Source organism: Gadus morhua, chromosome 13, assembly GCF_902167405.1.
Source record: "Gadus morhua chromosome 13, gadMor3.0, whole genome shotgun sequence".
NCBI lineage: Eukaryota > Metazoa > Chordata > Actinopteri > Gadiformes > Gadidae > Gadus > Gadus morhua.
Genome location: NC_044060.1, coordinates 3,378,078 through 3,405,577, shown reverse-complemented (window position 1 = coordinate 3,405,577; position 27,500 = coordinate 3,378,078). Strand labels below are relative to the sequence as shown.

At 50.3% G+C, this 27,500-nt stretch overlaps 4 protein-coding genes across 5 annotated transcripts in view; 2 read left to right on the top strand and 2 right to left on the bottom strand.

Moving 5' to 3' along the window:
- The first annotated feature begins 1,322 nt into the window (after window positions 1-1,322).
- c13h1orf50 (chromosome 13 C1orf50 homolog) lies at window positions 1,323-5,186 on the top strand. Its single transcript, XM_030374296.1, has 5 exons — window positions 1,323-1,534; window positions 2,179-2,294; window positions 2,754-2,840; window positions 3,154-3,285; window positions 4,573-5,186. Exons 1-5 carry the CDS (start codon window positions 1,486-1,488, stop codon window positions 4,756-4,758), a joined length of 570 nt encoding a protein of 189 aa, XP_030230156.1. The 5' UTR covers window positions 1,323-1,485; the 3' UTR covers window positions 4,759-5,186.
- ap5b1 (adaptor related protein complex 5 subunit beta 1) lies at window positions 4,988-9,730 on the bottom strand. The gene is made up of 3 exons (XM_030374270.1): window positions 9,376-9,730; window positions 8,028-8,822; window positions 4,988-7,644 (listed from the first exon to the last, which is right to left on the bottom strand). The coding sequence occupies exons 1-3, from the start codon at window positions 9,511-9,513 to the stop codon at window positions 5,641-5,643; spliced, it is 2,937 nt and encodes a 978-aa protein (XP_030230130.1). The 5' UTR covers window positions 9,514-9,730; the 3' UTR covers window positions 4,988-5,640.
- A 344-nt stretch (window positions 9,731-10,074) lies between these two features.
- nuf2 (UF2 component of NDC80 kinetochore complex) lies at window positions 10,075-17,714 on the top strand. Its single transcript, XM_030374285.1, has 13 exons — window positions 10,075-10,325; window positions 11,085-11,159; window positions 11,263-11,339; window positions 11,460-11,521; window positions 11,641-11,738; window positions 12,053-12,126; window positions 12,463-12,556; window positions 12,672-12,734; window positions 13,137-13,274; window positions 14,182-14,322; window positions 14,608-14,783; window positions 16,455-16,590; window positions 17,344-17,714. Exons 1-13 carry the CDS (start codon window positions 10,203-10,205, stop codon window positions 17,449-17,451), a joined length of 1,365 nt encoding a protein of 454 aa, XP_030230145.1. The 5' UTR covers window positions 10,075-10,202; the 3' UTR covers window positions 17,452-17,714.
- Window positions 17,715-17,779: 65 nt separating this feature from the next.
- efcc1 (EF-hand and coiled-coil domain containing 1) overlaps window positions 17,780-27,500 on the bottom strand; it is a 16,835-nt gene continuing 7,114 nt past the window's right edge. The window contains exons 3-8 of one of the 2 annotated variants that reach the window (XM_030374273.1): window positions 23,639-23,793; window positions 23,346-23,481; window positions 22,078-22,252; window positions 19,773-19,931; window positions 18,951-19,020; window positions 17,780-18,663 (exon numbers count right to left, since the gene is read on the bottom strand). In XM_030374273.1, the coding sequence (XP_030230133.1) occupies window positions 18,530-18,663; window positions 18,951-19,020; window positions 19,773-19,931; window positions 22,078-22,252; window positions 23,346-23,481; window positions 23,639-23,793 (829 nt within the window). In that variant the 3' untranslated portion in view covers window positions 17,780-18,529. The remainder of the gene's footprint in view (window positions 18,664-18,950; window positions 19,021-19,772; window positions 19,932-22,077; window positions 22,253-23,345; window positions 23,482-23,638; window positions 23,794-27,500) is intronic. The other variant, XM_030374274.1, reaches the window with a different exon arrangement.

Sequence of the window (27,500 nt, the reverse complement as noted above, 5' to 3'; positions counted from 1 at the left end):
GCTGAGCCGTAGAAGCCAAAGGCAACAGGGCCCTCTTGTGTATTGAATCGGGAGTGACATACATTAATTAATGTTAGTCATTACAGTTTTTCCCAATCGTTGAAACACATTCCCTGAAACCACAGCTATTTTTTTCGAAACTGATCTCTCCTCCAAAACGATTAACACAGCTATCACATGAATATCTCTAACAGAGCATAAATTACACACAGGTGTGATAAATTTAAAACACCACCATCAAAAAAGCTTCATGAGGCCATTCAAATGTATACAATTGTGTAGAAATGTTTTCCTTTTTTATAGTTTAATAGGTTGCAATTGTATGCTACATACAGTATAAAGGCTGTTGCCATATTGTAATACAATACTGTGAATATATATCATATAAATATTGCATTGAAACAATTGTATCAGAATAGGATACAATGCATGTCTATCCAATGAGGTCCAATGGGCTAAACTCACAACCCATCTTCCCAGAGTCATACTGCACTTTTGATACTGCAACATTGTTAGAGTGATAGGAATACACAAATGTTACCTATAAACTCACTGATAAGTAAAATGAAAAACATTACAGTAAGAACATGTTTAGACCGTCTTTCGGGGGATGTAATGATTAAATCAGTACACAAAAGTTAACAAAGTTAATATTGATTTATACCTGTAATACAGTCAGATGTTCAGGTGACCTGACTTCAAAAAAAGTATTTTGTAGGCCCGTAAAAAAAAATAATAAGACTATAAAATGCGGTGAAACAGATCTACATCAGTCTGCATCCCGCTCCCAGTCCTGATCAGGGCAGAGGCCTGTGTCAAGTTTGCTAAATGATGAGCTTAACGTTTTTGTTAAGAATTGTGTGCATAGTTCCATTGTTTCTGTGTATGCAATGGAGGAAAACTGTAATTAACAAAGAGTTATTGCCTTATTATGTATTATATGTATTGGCCTTATGTATAGGCATACATCTATACTATTTGTGTAGATGCCAAGGGCTGTTTGATAAGAAACATATTTGAAAGGTAAAACATAATTTAATGTAATCACTGGGAACAGTTTTTTAGCGTACATCATAAACGGTATGCAAATAGGCATGAATTGTCTAGAAATCAGTTTTTCCCTGCAGTTTTCGATAATTTATTAATATTCAACATCGGTTAAATTGGGTCATTATTGCAGGAAATTGGTTATTAATCACCGAGAGGTTTCAAGGTTTGAAATCGATCATCTCTGTATCATCTTCTAGTTGTTGACGTTCAGAAATCATATGCATATGAAGCCATATTTACGCCAACGTTACTCATTGGACGATCTTGTCCAATCAGAACGCGGGGCGAAGTCTCTTCACATGCTCCTGCCTTTTTCCAATGCTCTTGCTGGTTGCTGTTGTGCAACAAACTGGCTTTAACTCGATCAATCGGTGGGTGGCTGACGGATCGGTGCTTTAATTTAGCGTAATAATTCTAAGGAACACAAAAAATAAAATGGACAGAACGGTCAGCCTCCCGAATCAGCCTGACAAAACCGCTACAGGTAAGAAAATAAAGATCGGTGATCTCAATGCAATAATGAATTGATCAATACTTTCCTGTGAGTTATGTATTCGCCCTTAACACATGGGACAAGTAGGATTATCTACAACCAGGTTTTTATTTGAGGAGCAATGAATAACGCTGTCAACACGCGGAATGATCTATTTGGTTCCAGAACATATGGGGTTTTGTAACTTGTCTCAGAGTGCTGGAGGTGATTTTGGGGTAGTCACATAACAGTTGAATGGGGGCATGCTGTTTATTAAAGTGCGATCAAATGAACGGTATTTCTCTTTGGCGTGACAGAAGATAGTTTCGGAAACCAAACTGCAATAAAGGGCTGATTCAGCAGTATGATCTGTGTATTTGTATTGCCATGTGTCCTGAGCTATAGCAGCTGCATGTCCAACGTTACTTAACTCCAGCCCCCTGCTATTTACGTTTGTTTACATTGAGTTACCCCCCATTACCCACTTTCTAATGCATATCCCCGTTTAGACTGGGTAGCCCTCCTCCACCAATGCATTTCATATGCGATTATTAGCTCTGTGGCTTTATTTCCTACTGTGATTCTGTTTAAAACTGGTTTTAAATGGCTAAATGGCCATCATTGTAATGGATATTTGTGTCTGACTTGCTTTGCAGTGACTTTAGTGGAGAGCAGCAGCGCCCCCAGTGGCCTGGAGTTGGTCAGCGCCTACCAGACCAACCGCCTCGGAGCACCCACCGACCTGGTGTCGCTGGCCGAACAAGTGCAAAAAGTACACGTTTATTTCTCTGCGCTTTTATCCGCGTAATTAAGGCAGAGGGAATATAATCTATTATAGAATGTATGAATGATCAAGATAGGCTGCTATTACAAGCAGCAAATATTGAGATTAAACTGTGGAACCTGGGGTAAATAGCAACTTTAATTCACATATGCAACTGACACATTATGACGAATGTCTCTTTTTTCTGGCCTTTACCTAAATAAATCTGAAATACTATCTTATATAATTATGTAACCACGTCGCTAAAAGCCCAGAGCAAAAGGGACTGCTGTTGAAATGACCAAAGTGCTGCTAATGACGGCTCACTTGATTGTTTGCATTGGTGTCGTCAACTTGGTGGCTTACTAGAATTTTAACATTTTGAGATTTATTAAAGGCTCGTGATTATCCATTCGCTCCTGGGTATTCATCTAGTTATACCATGGCTTGTTGTGTTTGCTTTTAAAGGGAGATGATTTCATCAAAGCCAACGCCTGCAACAGGCTGACTGTGATCGCGGACCAAATCAGATACCTCCAGGAGCAGGCCAGGAAGGTAGGCCTTCGGAACTTGCAGAACTGTGGTTGATTGGTTCAGTTAATTGTCTGTCACCTAACAGAAACATCGACGTGTGTAGATAACAAGCCTTGTCGTTGATACTAACATCGCTTGACGCTGAATGCTCTGGTTGCACAGGTGTGATAAAAGCTTTTGGTGCCAGGATTCATGGTTGTGTTTGAATTTATATTTCATCCAGAGATCCCCCTCATCTACCTGGAATAAAACCTAAAATATAATCCCTAGTGGATGATAAATGAATGTTGTGTGTAACAGTGTTTGGTTTCTTGTGTCCGCTCTTATTGTGAAGGTTTTGGAAGATGCCAAGAAGGATGCGGACCTCCACCATGCAGCCTGCAACCTTGTGAAGAAGCCTGGAAACCTCTACTTCCTGTACCAGCGGCCGTCTGGACAGAAGTACTTCTCCATCATCTCCCCTCAGGTCAGCCTCAACAACCTTTACTCTGTGTATTGAAATCAGCCTGCAAACGATGAAGCCACGTCAAAAAGTGCCAGGAAATTATTATTACCTGGCACATTATATATCATGACAATTATCCATGTCAACGCCTTAGGCTATAATTCCTTAAGGGCAATACAGATCAACTTTACATGTTTTACCTGAACAGGGAAATTTGTGAACTATGTGTATCCAAGATTAGCTATTTAATCATTTTAGGAGACTTTCAGCTCCAAAGCAATAATGAAAATGCTTGGCACTAAGGCTGAGGCCTCAACTCAAAGATGCCCATGCCTACAGGCAGGCTGCAGAAAAGAGTTTCCGAACCCAGAGCCCTTATGCTTGTAGACACAATGATTACTAGATTATCCTGCCCGAGTGGCACTTACAAAACGTTTTGAAATGACAGGTTACACATACACACATGCTAGTGACATGCTGTGTGTGTGATTTTGTTATGTTCAGTGTCAGGGTTAAAGTCTAGCTGATTGACCTTGCAGTATGTCAATAATGAACGCCAGAAAGTGTGGGTAGGGGTTGGGTTTGTGTGAAAATGCTGCGAATGTCGGCTTAAACAAAGAAGCTTGAACAGGTTTTACTTTAGCGCCGATATGAAATTCGTTGTGTAAAACAGGAGTCACCGTTTAGTAGATGCCTTCATCCAAAGTCACTTACAAATTAAGCTAACAGAGGAGGCTACTCTCTGTGTTTGCTGTTCTGCATGATACTCTGTTAAAGGGGACCTATTATGCTTTTCAACTTTTATGACCTATAAACGTTGTTATAATGATTGATAGTCATGTTCAACCATGCACAAAAAACGATGTAGATTTTCGGGAAACCCTTCCTCTCATCTGGGCGCTTTCAGCATTCTCCGTCAACGCTCCGTTTCGTCCTTCTCCGCCCCCTCGCCCCCCTCCTGCCAACCCAACTCCGTTGTGATTGGTTACCTTCCTTGAAGTGCGCGCGCGGGCAGATTTGACCAGGCATATGGGGGCGCGGCAGGAGTGCCTCTGCGTAGATGATTTCCCGGAAATGTGAACAAGTGAATCGAAACGTTGTCCCGAGTGCCACCCCAGACTGTCAGCAGGGAATACGTATGCATGTACGTCATTATTTGACACTTTAGTATGGTTAAACATGAATATCAATCATTATAACTAAGTTTATAGGTCAGATAAAAGTCAATAAAGCATAATAGGTCCCCTTTAAACTGAAACGGAGGATGCAGGCTTTACTTAAACCTGTTTCCCCCTCTCTCCCCCCTAGGAATGGGGTGCCAGCTGCCCTCATGAGTTCATCGCCGGCTATAAGCTCCAGCACGACATGTCGTGGACCCCTCTGGCGCAGGTGGAGAGGAAGGACGCGGAGCTCGCCATCATGAGCAAGCTGATCAACAGGCAGACCGCCCTGCCCGCCTGCATAGAGCCCAACTTCGAAGGCATCGGAAAGTAACGACACAGCCAGAGAAACTGGACTGGGGAAATAATGGTTCTGAATGGATGTAAACGGTTCAAAATATATTTTAATAATTTAGAATGGAGGTTTTAATGAGTTCAATGCATACAAACTCTGGGATCTGGACTGAGGTGGCAGCTTTGGCTGTCGAAGTCTCTCTCGTTAATGTAGCATTGTTGTTAGGATCTGTCTGTTTGAACCACTGCCAAAATCATATTGTCATGAGCAAGTTACAGCTATATTTATTAATATTCATCGGCATTCAACAGCAAACTTTTAGTTTTCCTTAACAGTCAGGGAGACATTTTTAAGTGTTGGTGAAAGGAGACTTGATTATGGTCATTGTATGTGATGTCATGGCGAGTAGGTCAATAATGAATTCACAATGTCTTAAGTTGCACAATAAACTATCCAGTCTTAATCAAGTCATTTCTTAATTTAAAAAATTAATTTCACAGCCTTTCATTCCCTCATGTTTATTGAGTTAATCAAAGTGCAGTCAGTTATCTTTAAATCATCCTACTGGTTTTAAACGAAATGGTCAAGGCCACGAAGCGATTTGGGTTAAAAGTATTCTGAATCATTAAAAACAGTTGAGGCGAGTTGTGCCGTTGCTGTCACGGCATCAACTGTCCACGAGCAACTGTCAATGTCGTCAAAGTCGTCAACTGTCAACGACTTCAAACTGTCAAAGTCGTCAACTGTCAACGTCAAACTGTCAAAGTCGTCAACTGTCACGGCATCAATTGTCAACGCCGTCAATTGTCAACGACGTCAAACTGTCAAAGTCGTCAACTGTCCATGAGCAACTGTCCACGCCGTCAACTGTCAACGCCGCCAAAAGTCGTCAAACTGACCACGCCGTCAACTGCCACCGCGTCAACTGTCGACGCCGTTGCGCGCCTCCCAGTCGGTGACGCTCAGCAGGAAGTCGTTGACGTGGGGGAGGAGCCTCCAGTTGTCGGTGGCCATGTGGAACTGCACCGCGTCCTCCTGGGGGCGGATCCTCAGCAGCACGTGGGAGCCTGGCGGGATGAAGAGCAGCACCCTGTGTCCCGTCGCGTCCCCGGGGTCCGCCACGCGGAACGGGGCGAAGTGCTCCTCGAGCAGGGCCTCAAGCTCCGCCTCCCCCAGCCGGCCGCAGAACAGGCTGCAGGCGCGGTCCGGTGATGCGTCCCCCCCCCCTCCCTCGCCAACGCTCCCCCCGTCGCCGTCGGAGCAGAACTCGTCCCAGAGCCGCTCGAACGCCCGCAGCCGGAGGGCAGGGCCCCAGGAGGCGGGGACGGGGAGGGGCTTGAACAGCTGGCGGAACGCCACGTGGACGTCGGGCAGGGCGGCGTGCCAGGTGAGCTCGTCCTGCGCGGTGAAGACGGCGCTGCAGCGGAGCGTCCCCGGGTACGGCGCCCGCGGACGCAGGGTCAGCGTCACCGCGGGCGGCGCCGCCGAGGCCCCCTCCCGGAACAGACGGGGCACGCAGACGTCCGCCAGCGCGGCGAAGCGCCCGGCGCTCGGCTCGAAGTGCAGGCGGAGGCTGAAGAGCCGGTCGAAGCCGGCCGGGCCGACGTCCAGGTGGCGCAGCTCGTAGGAGAGGGCGATCTCGGCGGCCGCGCCGGAGCTGAGGAGCTGCGACCTGTAGGACGACAGGACGTCCGCGTCGGGCGCTCCCGGTTCCGTGCCCGCCGCCGCCGCCTCGTCGTCCTCGGGTGCTGGGGTCGGCTCCGCCCAGCCGCCCGCGCGGTCCTTTGCGACCAGGTGGAAGACGGGCGTGCGGGCCTTGTGGATGGTCAGCGCGCTGGTCAGGTCCTGGCTCTCGACCACCATGGCGGACAGCACGCGCTTATTGTCCTGCCGGCCGCCATTGGCGCCGCCGCCGCCGTTGGCCAGCACGCCGGCCAGCTTCTCCCGGGACAGCGCGGTGAGCAGCGAGTAGTAGAGGCGCGCGTGGTCCCGGACGTCCGTGTCGCCGTGGTGACGGGCCACGTGCTGCAGGACGTCGGCCAGCGGGCAGAGGAGGGCGTCCAGCCCCGGGTGCGCCAGCAGGTGGCGACACACGGCCAGCAGGTCGCTGCCCAGGCGCCAGTCCTCGTTCCGGGACGGGGGGGACGCCGCGGTGGCGACGGCGAACAGGAAGTCGACGGTGCTACCCTGGCCGATCTGCCCCTCCTCCGCCACGCGCGCCAGCACCCGCAGGTGCCAGTGGAGGTCCTTCTGGGAGACCGCCGCCAGGTCGCCCCCCGCGGAGACGGCCACGCCCTGCAGGGACCGGAGCAGGGCCACGGCCCAGCCCGGCCGCACGGGCCCGTCCTGGGCGCGGTCGGCCAGGTTGAGGACGTGCGGGGCCAGCCGGCAGTGGCGGAGGTAGAGCGCGCAGAGCCGGCGCCGCAGGTCGGCGGCGTGGCGCTCCACGTGGCCGAAGTGGCACAGGAAGAGGAAGGACGCCCGGAAGAAGGTGACCACGGCGGCCCGGTCGCCGCCGTGCTCCACCACGTGCAGCCGCAGCAGGAGGTGTTCCCAGAGGTACGCCAGCCCCCCGCCAGCGGCCCCGCCCTCCCGCGCGCCGTGCTCCTCCAGGTGCACGAGCGCCGACACGTTGAGGCGGGCCAGCATGGTGGCGGGCTCGTCGAACACGGTGGGCACCAGGGAGGCGGCCAGCCGGGGAGTGAGCAGCACCGGCAGGGCCTCCCCGCCGTCGGCCGCCCCGATGGGCCGGTTCTCGGGGAAGTGGACGAGGCAGTCGGTGTAGAAGAGCTGGGCGGCTGTGCTCATCTGGGGGTGCTGGCAGAGGGCCACCAGCCGCTTCAGGAGGAAGGCCTCGTCCTCGGCGCTGAACAGGCTGTCGGTGAAGGCCGCCTTCATCAGCAGGGTGCAGTGGAACAGGCAGACCTGGACCATGAGAGCGGACGGATGAGAGACCGCGTTTCGCTTGCACACGGCACAAAGACTCACTTTTGTACGCTTGGCTCAATTAAAAATGACGTATTCACATTTTTGAAAAGGCTGGTAAAGTCTAATGAACATCACGTACGTGATGTTCATTAGATTTTACCAGCTTTTTCAAAACCGATCCTTTAGTCACCTATTAAGTGAGACTGTACCCGCGTAAGTATGATCGACAGGTCAGCCTACCAGTTTTGCTGGTAGGCTGATCCATCCATCCTACATCTTAGCGAACACGCCCCCTTGTGATATCTGTATACGGTCAACATCAAAAATGGCCAGTAATGGATAATCAAATAAAACGGGGGGGCTACTTCGGGTCAGAGTACCTTGCTGGTGCCCAGGAGTCTCAGGAGCTGTGCCTTGAATATCGCCGGGGAGACGCCGGAAACCATGGCGACGACCTCCGTCAGCGCGTGGAGCAGGGCGGCCTGGGACAGCGGCGTGAGCAGGTAGGACTCCTCCAGGAGCGAGGAGAGCACCGAGCGCAGCTCCTTGCAGTCGGGCCCGGTCTGCAGCGTTGGCCCCAGACCCGAGGGCCCCAGCACCGAGGGCAGCGGGGCCGCCCTGTCCGTCAGCGCGGGCGAGTCGGGCTCCGCCTCCCACGCCACCGCCGCGTTCCCTCCCAGCAGCGCCTTCAGGCCCTCTGGCCCCGCCCCCGCCTGCCGGGCGAGCAGATGCACGCCGTTCCTCAGCACCACCGCGTACAGGCCACTCAGGGCCTGGTGGTGCCTGGGGTTTTCCTGCTGCCTCAGTCCGTTCAAGAGCTCCAGGTGCTGGGAGAGGAGGCTGGGGCAGCAGGCCTCCAGCTCGCGGAGGCACTCGCAGGCCGCGGCCCGCGTGGACCGCAGCGCTGAGGGCACGTCCGCGGGGTCGTAGTACGTGTCCTGGGCCAGCTTGAGGAGAAGCTCCAGGAAGTCGCGGGAGGCGTGCGAGTGTGCGCTGACGCAGCCGGTGCTGACCAGCACTGTGGTGAGTGTGAGGAGCAGCTGACAGCGGAACTCTGTGTACTTGGGAGGGCAGTGGGAGAACACAGACATGAGCTCCAGGCAGGTCTCTTCCCCCGTGCAGGCAGACGGGCATAGCAGCGTTGGATGCTCACAAAGCGGGGACAGCATAGTGAGCTACGTTGGGAGAAGAGAATAAAAATCATTGAATAAAAACGTTGATCGATTGATTTAGTGGTCACACAAAAAGCAGCATCTTCTCAAAAATATACACTTTTTTTTTTTCACATTATTTGTATGCACTGGACGCTGGAAACCACAACGCGACCTGGCAGGATTGAATATAGATGCCAGAGTAAAGATCATGAATCTAGGAGTTGTCATGGGCATCTAAGATAGAGCTGCTGCTCCTCTGCTTAGAAAGGAGTCAGTTGAGGTGGTTCGGGCATCGGGTAGGGATGCCCCCTGGGCGCCTCCCTAGGGACGTGTTCCAGGCACGACCAGCGGGGAGGAGGCCTCCCAGGACTAGGTGAAGAGGGTATATCTCTTCACTGGCCTGGGAACAGATCGGGGTTCCCCCGTCAAAGCTGGTCAATGTGGCCCGGGAAAGGGAAGTCTGGGCCCCCCTGCTAGAGCTACTGTCCCCGCGGCCCGACCCCGGATAAGCGGTTTGAAGATGAGCTGAGAGATGAGATGAGATCAAAGATGTGCAGCTGTGATTGTGTTTTACCTTCACGTCGTAGGTCACCCTTTCATCTCGCTGCTCCCGAAGCAGCTCCACCAGGAACACCTCCGCCGTGGTGGAGGCGAGGAACCGGGAGGGACTCCGGAGGAACGAGGCGACCCTCTCGACCCAGCTGACTGCCATCGTCAAAAATACAAAACCTGAACTACCATCAAGGAGAACAATTCAACGCATTAATCCACACGTCTTTCTATCGGTTTGACAGTGTATAATCCGGCTATATAATGGAATGCATTTAAAATAAATCTGCAGAGTAACTCCTCGCTGGTGAGGAGACAGGAATAAAATACTGGTTAAGCAGTGGTTCGATATGTCAGCAGATGTCAGTGACTTCCCTATTATGTCATGTGGTTCTTCTACTTCTTTTGCTGTGCGTTAGGACACGTGATTGTGATTGACAGCGCCACCATGTGGCCTCAGAATGAACAACGACGCCACTCAAATATCATATAAAAAAAGATCTTTCCTGAGAAAATAAAAATAAATTTCATAGTTGATAATCGGTAACAGAAACATTCTTTGTAGGATTATGTATCCAGGATTTTAACCAAACTGAAAGAGCACAAAAACGCGAATACCATCGACGGTCTTCCGCCTACAGGGGGACGCTAGGCTGTTACTCGCCACCTGACGTTTCCACCACAGAAGAAGACAAGTCAGCCAATCAGAACCGTCGATCAACCACAACACGGAAGTCCTTTTTTAGGCGCCAATTTTGTTGTCGTTCAAAATACTCTGCCCGGGTGTCGCCGTCTGACTCGTAGATTCACTCATCTACAGTGGAATTAGTGGATGCTTTTTGAAACGCCGACATGAGTGAAAACACATTCCCCATTTACAAGGTCGATGCCATCGTCTTATTTTTCCGGACCGAGGTGCTCACGGCGCAGGAGGCGAAGCACTTCACCAAGGCGGACCTGCTGCCCTCTCCCAAGGTACCCATAACCCCTAACCCCTCTGCCAAGGTGCTATACCCCCTAAAGACCCTCTCCCAAGGTACTTTAACCCCTGAACCCCTGAGGTACATATAACCCATAAACCCTTCTCCAAAGGTACCTATGCCCCTAAACCATTCTCCCAAGGTACCTATACCCCCTTACCCCTCTCCCAAGGTACTATAACCCCAAAAACCCTAACTCAAGGTACTACACCTCCAAAACCCCAATCCCAAGATACTCTACCCCCTAAACCCCTCTCCCAAGGTACTATACCCCTTAACCCTTCTCCCAGGGTGCCTATACCCTCTTAACCCCTCTCCCAAAGTACTATGCCCCCTAAACTACCTCTCCCATGGTACTATACACCCTAAAGATCTGATGCCCTCTCCTATACCCTCTAAATACCTACCTTCCTACCTACCTTAGGTCAAACAGTTAACATTTAAAGAATAGTTTGCCTCCTCTTAATGAATCCCTCTCTTATACTCTATAAACTACTTCCTAGATGAACCAGTTAACATTTAAAGACCAGTTTTGATTCGAGTTGACAATTTAAGTGTGTTATAAATAAACAACCCTAAATTTCTCTGCTGGGATGAATAAAGTATATATTTGTGAACGTAAATTGTTGGCAGTGCAGTGAGACACACGTGAATATAAATAAAGTGTGTGTGTGAGAGAGAGCATAGTGGTGTTGATCACCACAGTCATCATTTATTGTGTGTTAACACACCTGCTGGTCTCTCCCCCCTCCAGCCCGAGGTGGTCCAGAGGTTGTACATGAGGATACTGCAAGTGTTGTACCGCTTCAGGCCCGAGTGTCACAACATGGTACGTTAGCCTTTCCTGATACAGCACACACGCGTTGAAGAACAGACGTAACCCCCCCTTGTATTAGTCAATACAACTTTGTATTTTCTGTTCACGAAAACAGGTTCCGCTGATGGAGAATATCCAGAATCCGGCCTATCATGAGGTGACCACATCGATCATGAGGATCTACCTGCTCATGTGAGTTTCTTTGCACTTATTATATATTATTAAGCAATATATATATATATATATATATGAGGCTAACCCTAGAGAAAGATGATGACAGGAAAAAAACATGCGTCTTTGTGTACCCACCAGGCGTCAGGTCGTGGCCATGTGCTTCGTCAAAGAGTTCTCTCTGAATGACCTGCTGGCACCAAGTAAGTTGGTGAGCATCAATGTCCGCATATCTCATCGTGGATGTGTGTGGGTGTGGCGGGATGTGACTGGATAGTTTGGAGAGCAGGGCTTTACCGTTTCCCTCTCTGTCCTTCACCAGAGGCCAAGAAGACCATGTCGATCCTCAGTGGGATCATGAACTTCATCTACTTCAGGAAGATGAGGATGCAGATATCCCAGGAGCACGTGGCCAGATTTGTGAGTATTTGTCAAACCGCTCCCAGTGTTGGAGTGGTCACAATCTGGGGCTCTCGATCTTGATCTGGCTCTCTCTCTGTCTCTGCCTCTCTTTCTAGCTCTATGCCTTGCCTATCGCTCGCTCTCTCTCTCTGCCTCTATGCCTAGGGCTCCCTTTGTCTCTTCCTCTCTCTCTTTGCCTCTTTTCCTATCGCTCTGTCTGTTTCTCACTCTGTCTGTCTTTCCCTGCCAGAGCCTATCCTCTGCTGGGATAGGCTTTTTTGATAGCGTGTAAAAGTGGATATTGATTTTTGATGGTTTCTTTTTCTCCACAGAGAGTCGACATGGATAGGTTGCAGACTTGTACCCGAGGCATAAAAGAGGCGGAGAAGAAGATCGAAATTCTAACGTAAGTGTCCCAGGTGACCCCAAAAGATGAGCTACTCGTCAGCTCAGTTCAGACAATAGTCAACGTTTGTTCTTCAGACCTCCATCGTGAGGCTGAGTGAGCGGAGATGGAATTGCTTTATTATAATAATGATGTCATGTCTCTGCATTCACTGCATGCCCCTTTACAAATAGTATCGCCTAAACGACCTAGGATTAAGGTGAAGTCGCTTTTGACATGAACTACAAAACGTCATTTGTGAGCCGATCCACCGTTTGCTCAGCTGTTAGCTGTGAGTGTTTTGAGCGTGGAGACGAGCGGTCCGGTGGGGGTCATCACAGTGCTTTACTCCACCAGCACCATCCCCCCGGAGATGCAGGCAGAGGACAGGGAGCTGTCGGCCGCCCTCTCGGCGCTCCAGGCCACCAGCACCCAGGAGTACCAGGAAGCGGTGGGAGGACACACAGAATGCCGCACAGGCCGACACGCATGCACGCACACACACACACACTGACCGCTGTATTCAAACCGCCGCTGAAGAAGGACTTTGTTCTTTGTTGCTGCAGAACGTGCTGAACGAAACCGTCGCAGAGTGGAAAACCAAGATAGCCGAGCAGACTCAGAAAGTGGTAGGTAACTTTTCTTTCTTGATTACTGATTCTCTCTTTGTGACTGGTGATCAGTGCAAACAGTTGTGCTGTGAAAGGGATGTTGTTGTTTCTTTCTTCTGACAAATTAACTTATATATTGTTAGTCCCTTTGGATAAAAGTCTGCTAAATGTAAATATAAAGGTAAACGTAGACTTGTCGTGGCGAAACCACCATTATTCCCGTTCCATCATTCAACCATGGCACAGACGCATCGCAGTAGCCCATGAAGACACGCCCATCGCCATGCAAGGCGACGCTTAAGATCACATGGCGAGAGGACGCAACGCGCCTCAGGCACACCCCATCAGGGCCTTCCAGCTGATGGGGTCCACGCCCGTCTGCACTGCTTTACACCTTCACTTGGCTTCCCCCCCCCCCAGGCCCACACCAAGGTGGAGGTCAGCACCCTGAAGGAGGAAATCATCCGGCTGCGCTCTGGGGTCTTGGAGTCGCCTGAGGATCTGAAGAACCTCATGGAGAAGATGAGGGATAACCTGCGCGTCATCAAGACCTCCATCGTGAGTCGGGGGAGCGCCGTAGCCAGGGGGGAGAATATCTATTGGGTTATATTCTGGTATTCAATTATTGTGTATTTATGTCCTTAAAAGTGTGATTGTGTTGTGAGAATGCCTCGTCTTTGGCTGTAGGGAAGCGATTAGGACGTAAGGAAGTGTTTTACAGTGGAACAATAATATCTAACTCAAAAAAACAAACATGAACACGCCTATTATGTAAGCTTTTTATTATTTGTGTTCTTTTTTATTTAGCTGCACTCTTTTGACAAGCACTTTACATGAAGTGCGTTTAACAATGAAGATGCATCTCAAAGTGCAGGAATCATAAACTCAGAAAAGGGTATAAATTCGTATCAAATATGTGTTTAAAAAGCACCTTCCAAAAATGGAAGTCACAGAGTGCTTCGGTGACAAAGTGTCGGTTCTTTTAAGCCGGTCAATGGGAGTATGTGTCGGCATGGAGATGTGAGGGCACTGACGCTGTCTTTGGGCGGGGTCGGCATGGCGATGTGAGGGCACTGACGCTGTCTTTGGGCGGGGTCGGCATGGCGATGTGAGGGCACTGACGCTGTCTTTGGGCGGGGTCGGCATGGCGATGTGAGGGCACTGACGCTGTCTTTGGGCGGGGGTCGGCATGGCGATGTGAGGGCACTGACGCTGTCTTTGGGCGGGGGTCGGCATGGCGATGTGAGGGCACTGACGCTGTCTTTGGGCGGGGTCGGCATGGCGATGTGAGGGCACTGACGCTTTCTTTGGGCGGGGTCGGCATGGCGATGTGAGGGCGCTGACGCTGTCTTTGGGCGGGGGTCGGCATGGCGATGTGAGGGCACTGACGCTGTCTTTGGGCGGGGGTCGGCATGGCGATGTGAGGGCACTGACGCTGTCTTTGGGCGGGGGTCGTGGGAGACAGAAGGCGGCTGATGTGCGGCTGGTGGAGCTCCAGAACACGGTGCAGGGCCTGGACCAGAGCGGGGGGGAGATCCAGACGATGTACGGCCTGCTGCAGGACCTGCAGAGCGCGCTGGGCGTCAGCAAGCAGCTCAACGAGGAGGTACAGTATGGGGGGGGCCCTCTGACCCTCTGGGTCCACAGTCTGCCTGCCTACTAGGTGGACCGTTGGGGCTTTAGTAAGATGCCCCAACTACCTTGCAGCAAGAAGACTTTCTGCCTACCTGGGCCCTAATTTTGTGTGTGTGTGTGTGTGTGTGTGTGTGTGTGTGTGTGTGTGTGTGTGTGTGTGTGTGTGTGTGTGTGTGTGTGTGTGTGTGTGTGTGTGTGTGTGTGTGTGTGTGTGTGTGTGTGTGTGTGTGCGCACCTTGTGTGTGTGTGTGAGCAGCTGCAGGAGCTGCTTGCGCAGAACGAGAAGCTGAAGAAGCAGCTGAAGAACCTGAGCACGGAGGAGGTGCAGATGAAGAGGGCCGAGGGCATGAAGATGGACAAGGCCTCCAAGCGCTACATCCGCCGGCAGAAGGACAAGGAGAGCAAGCACCTCCATGTTCAGGACGTCCTGGGGTCAGTAGCACACATTAACTACTCCTACTATTTGTCCTACTGCTATTATGTTACTGTTATTATACTACTTCCACTACTACTACTACTACTTAGGGCTGCTCGATTATGGGAAAAGTCCTAATCACGATTATTTTGATCAATATTGAAATCATGATTATTCATATGATTGTCTTTGAGCTTGAAGACATTTATTCAGCATGTCTCTCCCAAAACAAACGTTGGAACTGAGAGCTTTGAAGTTTTGCCTTAAAAAAAATACACAAAATGGTAAAAAATAACATTTTCCAATCTAACATAATCTAAAGATATATATATCCAGCTGTTCTGCCCTTTCTATAAAAGATAAAAAAAAAAAAATATATATATTTATTTTCAAATCGAAAAACTCGATTACCGTATGTTAATTTTGTGATCGTTTGATGCTAAAATCGAAATCGCGATCAAAATTCAAATAACCGCCCAGCCCTACTACTACTTCTACTATTACTACTACACGTGTTACATTAATGCTGCCGTGTTGTGCTAATACTACTGCTATTGGTTAAAGGTCCCATGGCATGAAAATCTCACTTTATGAGGTTTTCTTACATAAATATGAGTTCCCCTAGCCTGCCTATGGTCCCCCAGTGGCTAAAAGTTGCGTTTGGTGTAAAACGAGCACTAGGAGTTCTGCTCGCCTTTTGGGAAAAAAAAAAAAATTGGCCCGCCAATGAGACACGTGCGTGCGTGTGTGTGTGTGTGTGTGTGTGTAATTACACACACTGTTACGTCTGACGGATGGGGGAGTGGTATTTGCAGACGGAGCCGCAGTCTGATTGGCTGACGGATCCGTCGCAGCCTGAAAAGTTAAAATTTTCTCAACTTCTGAACGCAAGAGACGGAGCCGACGGAACGGACGGACCCGCGCACTTCGGGGTCGCCCCATGCAAAGTCAAGGAGATCCGTCAACGGACGGCTGTGTCATGCCAAATTTGTACCGGCTGCCAAATTTGTACCGGGCGCGTCATCCATACGTAATCCATTCCAAACCTGCCTGGCAACAGATGATCGCGTTGTCCGTTGCCTGGCAACGGACGATCGCGTCGAATGACGTGAAAGGTCCGCGAACATTCGCGAACCTTCAAGCTCGTTCATTCGCACTAGTCCGTTATCTGTATTGTGCTATTTCGTCCTTGACCTGCTTTAAACGCTCAGTTTACTTGCTAAATTTGATTAAACAATTAAATACAATACAAATATAAAGTAATAACAAGTGTTATCTAGCGATCCGTTTTCTGTATTGTGTTATTTCGTCTTTGGCAACATGAGCGCGAATGTTTTTTGAAACCCGCTTTAAACACTCAGTTTACTAGCTAAATTCGATTAAACAATTAAATACAATACACATATAAAGTAAAAACAAGTGTTATCTAGCGATCCGTTATCTGTATTATGTTATTTCGTCTTTGGCAACATGAGCGCGAATGTTTTTTTGAAACCTGCCCGGCAATGGACAACCCTTACGTAATCAGTTGTCCGTTGCCTGGCAACGGACAACTGTTGACGTGCCGGTACAAATTTGGCAGGCGGTACAAATTTGGCATGACGGCTGCAGTGGGCAAGGGGTGTTACCCACCTAACCGCAGATACCAACACGGTACCAACAGCCTGTGTGTTTGTCGCCCACTGCAGGCAATGCGACCAGGTGCAGCAGAAGCGTGAGGAGAAGGCGGAGCAGATCGAAGAGATCACACGAGACACCATGCGGCTCCGGGCCAAGATGCAGAACCTGAGGGACGTCTGCGGCCAGACCACGGCCAAGGCACAGGTACGGCCGTTCGGCCCAGACCCTCGTTCCGGGACCAGACCCTGGTGTGTGTCAGCAGAGCCCAGCCGATGTATCGGTTGACTCGCTATGTCGGCCTGTCAACGATAGATCGGTATCTGCGCCTGCCGATTTGTGAGAACTCTAGGGTCGGCTTGGTTCAGGAGGTAGAGCTGGTTGACTTGTAACCCAGGGGTTGCTGGTCCGATCCCCAGCTTCTCCTAGCTGAGCGTCGAGGTGTCCCTGAGCAAGAAGCCTCACCCTGACTGCTCCCGTCGTGCTGGCTGTCGGCTCACGTGGATCACTCCGCCAGGAATGTGTGTATAAACCATTGCGCGTTGCTTCGAACAAAAGCGTATGCTAAATGCAAATGTAAGGGATCGACCGATATTTGTTTCGGCCGATACCAGTTTTTTTTACCGACATGATTTACAGATAGTTCAATAAATGTTCCTTTTAACTTTCGTTAACATCATTGTGTCATTTTTATGACGTAAATTGTGGGAGCAAGAGCAGTATCGGCTCCAAATATCGGCTCAAGATAATCGACAGCCCGTATCGGTCATTGGCTAAGGCTGCCGAAAAATCGGTATCGGCATCGGCCCTGAAAAAAAAAAAAATCCATATCGGTCGTTCCGTGGTAAATAAGCCCCGGTGCTGACTCTGGGTACGGACGTACATCGCAGGAGTAAACGCAGAGATGGAAGATGGCCTCCATCTCATGCCGTCGATTCCCTTCGCCTTGCCTCTATCCAGGAGCTGTTCGACATGATCCAGGCCTCCCTGCGCAACCTCCACAAGGGGATAGAGAAGCGCTTTGCGGAGGTCAACGTGGAGCCGGAGAACGTGGCGGCGATCTTCTAGACCTCTGCCTGTTGTTTGGTGATGATCTCCTCTCTCCCCCCCCCCACACACCGACAACGCCTTCACCACACCCTCTCTGCTTGGCCTTGTGAATATTTATATGTTTGTGGAACGTTGTTACTCTGCGTTTCTTTGTCCAACTTTCTGTATTGGACTTCTATGTTGCATGTTCTATGTAGTGTTTACTAATATTATCATCAGCACAGTTTCGGTTCTCTGATGTATGTTTGATGTTGTGAAATAAATGTATGTACTTGATGTAAGTAATGTGCAAATTATTATCAACCAATTGGTTTCCTTAGTATAAAGAAGAGAACTTGACAAGCATGAAGACACAAATGCTTTTAATTGTTTTAATTATTGTAAAATATACTGGTTAGCTCGGCCCATTATAAAGCATATTTCAATACAACAAAATATTACATCCATATTTAAGCTTATTCCATTTTCACATGTAAAACCAAATACTATCGGGGCGAATCTCAGCAAATAAAACTATGCTGGAACATGCAAAGTTATTAAAAGTACCTGCAATTTATCGCCCTACAGAGAGTGATAAGCCACAATAAGGACCCTGGGCTACTTCCCTTTTCAGAGCTTCCACGCCCGAGTTACATATGAATTAGTAGAGTATAACATTATCTACAATTACTCAACCATCACTGCTATTATTGTCCATTAGGTCCCTTTATCATAAGAGCATATAAGCTGTGTTTGTATCATGCGCCGTGTCTAAAATCACTTGTTCACTCATTGCCTTAGCACCATAACAGGAACACTATATAGTACCCTCTTTAGGAATGTTGTAAGGGAAAAGGAGGACTCGGGATCTATGATGGATCTCTTCATGCATCATGGGCAGTGTTGCATGATTGGGCAGGGAAACACTGATCACATGTAGTGTAATCGTGTGTCATACACTGAACCAGATTTGTGATATTCAACAATACACACTACCTAAAATAGTGCACAAGACAGTGACCGAGCGATTTCAGACACGGCCATGGGCTGTGTATAAAGGATTCTCATCTGCACATAAGTGCTATAGCGCCGATGAGCCAGCAGGGGGCGGCGGTGTTCAGCAGGAGATGACGAGCCCCTCCAGGGACCGCTGGCTGGGCGTGCGCTCCAGGGAGCCGGCTGAGGAGAGGACCTCACAGGCCGCCAGCTCGTGATACAGAGCGTTTAGCACCTCCAGAATGTGGGCCTTCCCTGTTTGGGTTGAACACAGACAGCCAAAGTGTGAGTCACAATAAATAGGCGTCCACCAACACCACAACAACAAAGTTTGTCTTTAATAACATCGTGTTGTTGTTTTTTTACAACACTTGGAGTAATATTGTTGAAATGAAAGTGAACCAGAATTAACAAAGTAAATGTTAATTTTGCGACATACGGGTTTACAAGTTTTTGCATTGTTTTTATTGGCGAGAGAGAGAGAGTGTGGGTGTGTGTGTGCTACGTGACAGTTTATTACAGTCGGGTTAACAGCCACTAACCGTGTTGCGGGTCGCTGCAAGACTCCAGAGTGCTGAGCAAGATCTTACCCAGCGACCGCCGGGACACGTTCTGAGAGAATACAGAATGGAGACAGCTGCGAAATTAGCATAAGAGCAAAATACCCAGAAGAGAAACCCACACCCGACTAAAACCATGTGTTGTACAAGCCCCTAAACCCTCCTCATCACATACAGCTACAATTTGTTCATTTAGCAGACACTTGTTTTCCAAAGAGTTTGGTGATTCATTTACAAATCCTTTTAGAGATATTCGTTTGTTCCAAAAGCAGGTAAGGGTTAGTTGTCTTGCTGAAGGATGCTTACAGGAAGAGTGCAGACATTGGAAGTTGAACCCACAACTTTACTGAGAGAAAGTTCTAGAGATGTAAAGGAGGGTGGACAACTTGGGATAAAATAGATCAATGCAGATCAACCAACAGCAGACTATACAGGAGTGGCCTGCTGTATTAGAGTGCTGGGTTCTCTATCTGGGTTTTTTATTGGACAGTTCTTCCTGACAGAAGCTTTCATGTCCTAGATGGCCAAAGCTCACAGCTCAGGTCAGTTTCAGAAAGTCAAAGGAAGGAACCCAGTAGAGTAAGCGTTTCTTTCTTACGCAGCATCTGGTGCTATCGTCCTTCTTATCAAGTCCAACTTTTCTGATTCGATTCCTTAAGTCGATTTTTGCCATACAAATGTATCCCACTGAGATGTTCATGTGAAGCACCACCTCGTCCCAGTCGTGTTGTTCCCCTCGCCCCACACGTATCGCTGCGTTGTATAAATAAAGCTAGACAGACTGATCCCCGAGGGACGACTGACCAGGTCCCTGAGATGCTGCAGGAGCTGCAGAACGTCCAGAAGCTTCTCCTCCACCAGGGACAGCCGCACGCGCTCTGTCTCCAGCATCTGGAGCTCCACCTGCAGCTGCTCCGTCTCCTCCGCCTTCTGCTGAAGCTCCTGCACCAACGAGTCCTTCATCTGGGAGAGGAGGACAAGTTAGCCCTGGATGTCTTGTAGGTGTCGGACAAATTATCTTCTTCTCGCGATATGATATTCGATACACTGCCGCCAAATGTTGATTTTGTTATTTTGAATTATTTTCAAAGATCGGTTACTGAAATACTCAGTTTGAACCATGGATAAAGAAAGAAATCCAGAACTCTACCATTTCACGGTCATTTTGTACTCAGACATAGATCGTGATGTGTCGTTATAGGATTGACTAACAATATATAGATTGTTGCAGAATCGCTGTATCGTGATATCATCGTATCGTGGGCCATGTTACGCGAATCGCATTGTATCGGTAGGTACCCTGTGATTCCCACCCCTAACGTGTTATAGAAACTGGACGCACGGAAAGAGACATCGACTTGTGATCTGGGCCACAGTCCTCAGACTTCATAGCCAATCAGGTTGGTTGCATGTGGCCATAAGGTGGCGGGATTGGCTGGATATGTAAACATGTGGCGTGGGCTTGTCCGAAAGATGTTTGCCGTATCCGGGAAGAGGCAGTTCAGGGCCATTGCATGAAGCCAAGGGTCACCTAGGCTGAAAGAAGGTCAGGAGTTTGTTTGATTACATGAGGTCTACAGCGATTTGCAATTGCAATTTTCGTTCTCCCAACGACACTGACAAGAAGTTTGGAGCTTTTGGACGCAGCCGTATCGGAAAATGTGATACTTCTTCACCGAAGCCACTGTTGCGCTGTGACCGAAGAGTTTACTGCAAGACTGGGACGCTCTCCACCGGAAGTCCAATGCACGCACATTCCAAGCACCTCGTTCATCTTGTCCTGGCATCCAGGTTTGGGGCTAACCATCTGGGACAGGACGACATGTCCTACCGGCAGGGGTTACGACCTCCTCGTAAATGTAAATACATTTAAGGGCCGACATTTGAACAACGTCCAGAGTTATTTCGTAGTTAACTGTGTTCTTGTGGTAGCCCCTAACGTCAGCCCTGACATCGGCCCAGCATAAACACATCAACCAGAGTGCGTTTCGAGTCTCGACACTAACGGTAACTCGTGGACCGCAGAGCAGCGTCTCAGCCTGCCAGAGGGCCCTCTGGGAACTCCAGCCCCGCCACAGAGCTGATGTCATGCTGGGCTCCGAGGGTCAGCCGGGTGCTGACCTCGCCCGGCCTGCCCCAGAGCACGCCCTCACATGGGGCTCTGTTTGGGTCGAGCCTGGCTCCTCTCCCACCCGTCCCACAACCCTTCTTGGGGACTTTAGGGTAGAGTTGTGGTTGGACGTTGACGCAACGCAATGACCACGCAGTCGTGAACCTGTTTTGGTTTTAAGTCGGGTTTACCCTAGCGGACCAATCTCAGCCCTTGGTGCTGCGTAGTCTCGACGCAAGGATACGGTTTTTGGGAGGGGCACGTCAAGCCCTTGCGCTGGATGCAAGGAGGGTCCGCAAGGACGTATTGTGTCCGTAAACCCCCTTGTATTGCGTCAACGTCCAACCATAACGCTACCTTTATGTCTCAGTCCTCCCGTGGAGATCCGTCTTGTTTTCCCTGCGTTGTGAACAGCAAATGTCAGCGGTGACAAATGAGCCCCGGGCATTAGGCCCCAGAGGTGGGATCCCCTCAGAGGACGAGGGGAGTGTCTCTGTGGTCACAGCCCGGTGGAGACACAGCTGCACCCTCACCCACAGGCCCACGCACGTGCACACGCACACACACACACAGGCACATGCACGTGTACACACACACAGGGGGGGGGAGCCCTCCTGGTCGCGGAGCACGACTCCGTGGTGTCTGTTCGGCTCTGCGGTTCACTTCTTTGAAAACCACCACTTTCATAACAGCGCTCCCAGACGTCCCCTCTAATCCAGTTTAACACACACACACACACCCTGCAATAGATCCCATTATTTAGGACTTTGGGTGGGTGGGTGGATGAAACGTTGGACGGTTGTTGTTCATGTTAACTGTACCGTACCTAGGACTCTGTGGCCCAGCCTAACAGCACCTTAACCACCGGGCATTACACCTCCTGACCACCCACAGGTCTGATGCCAGCGTGCGGTCCCGTGCCACACATCATCGCTCTCCCCCCATCTGTCATCACTGTCCGGTTCCCTGAACACGCGTGTATATTCAATCTGAGCTGACCTGGTCCATGTCCATCTCCGCCCGGCTCTCCCTGAGCTCCAGCTGCTTGTGGAGCCTGGTCACCTTCTGGAGGAGCTCCACCACGGCGCTGCGACTCTCCTCCCCCCGCGAGCTGCTGCCGCCGCCGCCGCCGAACGTGGACATGAGCTTCCTGAAGGCCCGGTCGTCACACCTGCTTCAAAGGGTAAACGGACTGCATTTAAACAGTGCCTGTCCAACCAGTGGCCCCTCAAAACGCTTTACAATATTTTCTCACATTCACACATTCACACCCCGACGGCGGAGTCAACCATCCAAGGCGACAGCCAGCTCGTCGGGAGCAGTTAGGGTGAGGTATCTTGCTCAGGGACACATCAACACTCAGCTAGGTGGAGCTGGGGATCGAACTAGCAACCTTCCGGTTAGCAACTAACCCGCTCTACCTCCAGAGCCACATGCCGCCACACGCTCGGAGGGGTCAGGGGTCAGAGGAGCCGTTTGTAACGTGCACCAAGTGGTGCACGATACAAAAGCTGGATTCAGTCGACAAAGCAGTGCGGACCACATGAAGACTTTCTAGGCTGTTTTTGTGATTAACATTCAAAGCCCGAACAAAGGCATCTATTTGCTTCTCTGTAAATAACTATAAAGCATGAATGAACAAATAGATAAATAAATAAACCACGCAGCTGCTCAAAGGATCTTCTCCATGTGGTTCACTTCTCGATGTCTCTAAACATTGTTTTGCCCTTTCTTCTTATTACCTCTGCATGCAACTAGAAAGCCCAGCGTTGCATGCCAGCATCAGTTTCACCCCCCAGAAGAGAGATTACACACAGATGGTCAGGATGCTACTTAACTTGGACGGAGAAAACAATCTGTGTCTGAATCCAAGGTGGTTGTTATGTGGATCTAAGGGTTTCTAAGGTGATTCTAAGCTTGGTGTGAGGTGGTTCTAAAGTGGTTCTTGGCTGGTTGTTATGGGGTTCTGAGCTGGTTGTCATGAGTTCTAAAGTGACTCTCTGCCGGTTCTAATCTTTTTTTCAAGATTGTTCTGAGATGGTTCTATGCTGGACCCAAGAGGGTTCTAAGCAGGATCTGAGCTGTTTCTTAGCTTGTTCTAAGCTTGTTCTGAAGTGGTTCTAAACGGGTTCTTCTGAGCTGGTTCTTAGCGTGTTCTAAGCTTGTTCTGAAGTGGTTCTAAACGGGTTTTTCTGAGCTGGATCTGAACTCGCCCTAAGCCTGTTCTGCGCAGGTCCTGGTGTTTGTGTCGAGGCGCTGTACTGTACCTCTCCTCGCAGCACGACAGTCGGCTCAGGATCCTCCGGACCTCGTCCACCTGCCTCTGCTGCTCCCCGGTCCACTTGTCCTCTTCCTCGTCTGAGGCGGCCTGGCCCTCCACCGAGCGGAACATCTGCTCCTCCGCTGGACGTCGCCACGACAACCACCGTCATCATCAGTACCCCCGTCATCATCATCATCATCATCATCATCCATACCATCACCACTGTCACCATCGTCATCATCATCATCATCATCATCATCATCAGTTCCACAACACTGTTTGTTTTCACAGGCGGACCTTTGTCGGGGTTCAGGTCGTCCCAGCCGGTGGGGGAGCAGCGGTCGTCGTGTTGGGGGTCCGTGTCGGACGGGGGTCCCGCCCGGCTGCCCACCCCCTCCTGCGGGCCCGGGTCAGGGCCGCCGATGGGGAGCTGGAGCTTGGACACCTCTGACCTGCGAACCAGGGGAGGCGTGTTGGGTTTGGGGTGGTGGGCGGTGGGGGTTCTGGGTGGAACTCGTTGTAAGAGGACGTTCTCCTCTCTGTGGGACGGGAGCCCTGCGCCAACAGAGAGGCCTCCAGCCAGCCAAGAAAAAGGCCTCATAAGTCGTCCCCCTTTTTTTCTAATCTTTAATTTGGTACAAGTCAATTGCGGGGATCAAAGCGCAAATATCAAGTAACAAGAGAGCGGCGCGCTATAAACCCACATCGACAACCGCCGTGGTATTTTCATTCTTTTTTTTATAAGTCGGTGATACAGTACTTGAAATCTGGGAGGAGTAATTGAAGCCAGACGCGGCATCTTTTACGCATTTTTACTGTAAAGTGGGTCAATGCTAGCCGGGCGCCCGTTTTTGCGAGATGTGTGGTAAAACGGAGCTGAGAGTTACATTGGGTTTGAAAATGGAAAGAGATCCAAGTGTACTCAATTCTCATGTTCCTTCAGCCTGCAGGACACACAGAGCATTTGATCCTGTTCGTGTTTATCCTGAGTATCCGAAAACCCTATCACACTATTGAGAGAGGACTTAGTTTTGTAGCGGGAACGCAATCATCTCCTAATGGTTTGAATTCTCCAGCTTTCCTGCGCGGCCCATGCACTCGTGTGTTGGGGGAAATCCGGGCAGGGAGCTTTCTTAAATCACACACTTAACTGTTTCCAGATGAGCATGTCTCGCTGCGAGAGAAAGCGAGAGAAAAAAAACAAAAATATTCAACAGCTTGCTTCTCTTAGAAGAAAAGAGAAAAAAAACGAAGAAAAGGTAAAAAAAAAAAAAAAAAAACTACAGTCCCGCGGTACTGGAGCACTCTTCGACTGTGGCGCTGCTGGCGGTGTAGTGGGACAGGGGCGCTGCGTGGTCGATGACATTCTATCGGACATGCTATACATCTGCGCTCCATAGAGCTCCTTTGTGCCGAAGCCGTGAAGAAAGGGGTGACTTCAGCGCAGAAGGTCGGGGAACCGTAGAAGAGGCGAGGAGGGGGTGGGAGGGGAGGGGGGTGGGAGGGGCAATCAATCAGTTAGTGTATGGAGACGTGTTTAAGTTATAGGGTGGAGGAGGGGACGCCGTGCATGAAGCCCGCCAGCTGTAGTCGGAGCATGGGAGACGCCGCGAGCTGCGACGGTGGACATGCATGCATGCACGCCTGCATGCTCCGACCATGCCTGCACACACACACACACACACACACACACACACACACACACACACACACACACACACACACACACACACACACGGACTAGACGCTGCCGTGGTTGCCGTGGACACAGCGGCCTGGGCCGGTGAACGCGCGGCGCGCTGGTCGTTGTGAATGCGGACCCCAGCGTGACTAATGACACGTTGACTGGGAGGGCTGTGTGTGTGTGTGTGTGTGAATGTTTACATTCAGTCAGTTAGCTCGTAGCCAGAGAGACTGGCAGACATGGGTGAGCACAAGGAAAGCAAACAAGCCAGGAAGGTCCTGCACGACCTAGTGTCTAGGAGAGAGGGAGGGTCAGGGGGCGGAGGCGTGGTATAGCAATCAGGAACGGAGTGAATAGGATTCAACGGAGATGGTGTGTCTCAGACAAGTGTGTACAAAAGAAAACAGAAACGATCCCACAAGTCTGTTTGTGGGACGATCCTAACAACAGCGGAGCAGGACTCTGTGTATGACTTCAATATAGGGATAGAGTAGGACACACACACACACACACAATTCCCAACTTGGCTCCTATACAGACATGGTGACCTAATCATCTCTCGGTCTCTAGTCGGCCTAGACTAGAGACACCCATAGGGTGCTTCCTGCAGCTAGTGAAGTGATGTTATACTCCCCCCCCCCCCCCCCCCCCCCCTCTCTTTATAGAAAGTAAAAGGGGGCTGAGTTCAACACATACTGCAGCTTTAATGAGGGTGGTCTCTGCTAAGGTTTCACAGCGGTCTTACATCCTGCACTATAACTAGAGCGCTGACCATGAGAAGTCCTCCCTCAGCGGGCAGAGCGAGCGCGTGGACCTCCGAACGTCCTCCAGACATCCCGGTGGTTTCCACTGCGGACCAGAGCAGACATAACACAACGATCCCAGGCAGCGAGAGACAGTGCCAACGCACCGCAGGGGGAAAACCAACGACAATGATGATTGTAGACCGCCGGCAACAGCCCTCGTTTATTCAGTGCTGAGTCAAACAAGACATGACAAATAATAAAGTCCATAATGCAAAATATACACATATTATTGACTCCAGCCTGAGAGGGTTTGACAAGGCAAAGGGCTGTGCGGTTTTCGATTTTCAACAGAAAAAAAACCGAGTCACTTAGGATGAAGACCTAACTTCATACGTCGGAGCGAATCGTTTTCAACGCTGCGTTTATCGCCGAGCTCCGTCACCACGAACTGGTCGCCATATGGGCTCCTCTGAATCCCATAAGGAACATTCTCGTCGTGGGCCTCTAAGCCATTATGCAATCAATGGTCACATTTCGGGCGTTTGCCAGGATTGGTTCCCGAACCGCGCCGCTCTGCCGTGCCCTTGATGTGTTTAAGGTTGAGACGTGGTGAGATGCAATTGCGGTGATTCAAAGCCCCCCCCCCCCCCCCCCCCCCCCCCCAAGGACGTAAAGTTGAACACAGACTAGAGGGAACCAGGACAGGACATATATAATCCCCACGGACGCCCTCTTGTTCCCAGCAGAATGGTCCTCTCCGGTTGCGTTCTTGTTTCAGCCTAATGGGGATGTGGGAGATTGGGGGGTTTCAGCTGCTTGTGGTTAGAAGCCAAGACATCCCGGATACTTCCTGTGTTTATCACTGTACGGGGCCCGAGCGCGGACCCAACATCCTCCCATCTCTCGCTCTCTCTCACGGGCCCCGCTTCCTCTGTAGGGTGTCATCAGTCAATGAGGTTATGCGAGTGTGTTTATGTGTGTGTGTGCGTGTGCGTGTGTGTGTGTGTGTTCATGTGCGTGCCCGAGTGGGTGTGTGTGCTCGTGTTTGTGTGTGCTTGTGTGTGCGCGTGCGCTTGTGTGGGTGGTAATGTGTTTGTGTGTGAGCGCTCATGTGTGTGTGGGCGAGTATGCGCGTGTGCTCATGTGCACTTGCGTCTAATATGTGTGTGTGTGTGTGTGTGTGTGCTTGTATGTGTGCGCTATGGCGTGCACTCATGTGTGCGCTCATGTGTGTGCGTGCGGTTGTACGTGCGTGCGTGTCCCACACAGTAGACCTGTGCTTAGGCTCCCAGGTCTGGGGGGGTTCAGTGCCCAACAGCCCCCCCCCCCCCCCCCCCCCCCCTCTCTGAAGCACGCCGGGAAAAGGTCAGAGGTCGTGTTGACACAGCAGTCCGTTATTAATCAGACCCTCCTGAGATCCCACGGTGGGGTGTACTTTAACAACCCCGGCCTTTATAACGCGATCCCAAAAGCCCCCGTTCCACGTTGACAGTAACTTCAGCGCTAGCGTTCAGCTGCCATTTTCCAGGCGCTCCAAGCACCTTGGAGGCGGGGGGGGGAGGGTGGGGGGAATAGGGCCGCAGCAGCAGCAGAGGGGTATTTAAAAGAGCAGGAACGTGAACGAGGAGCGCTCAGACACGTGTTTATAAGTCCCAGGGTTGTGCTGACCCCAGCACGGTGTAAATACCTCCGCGCCACGAAAACCAGAGGAAACGCGAGAGAAAAACTC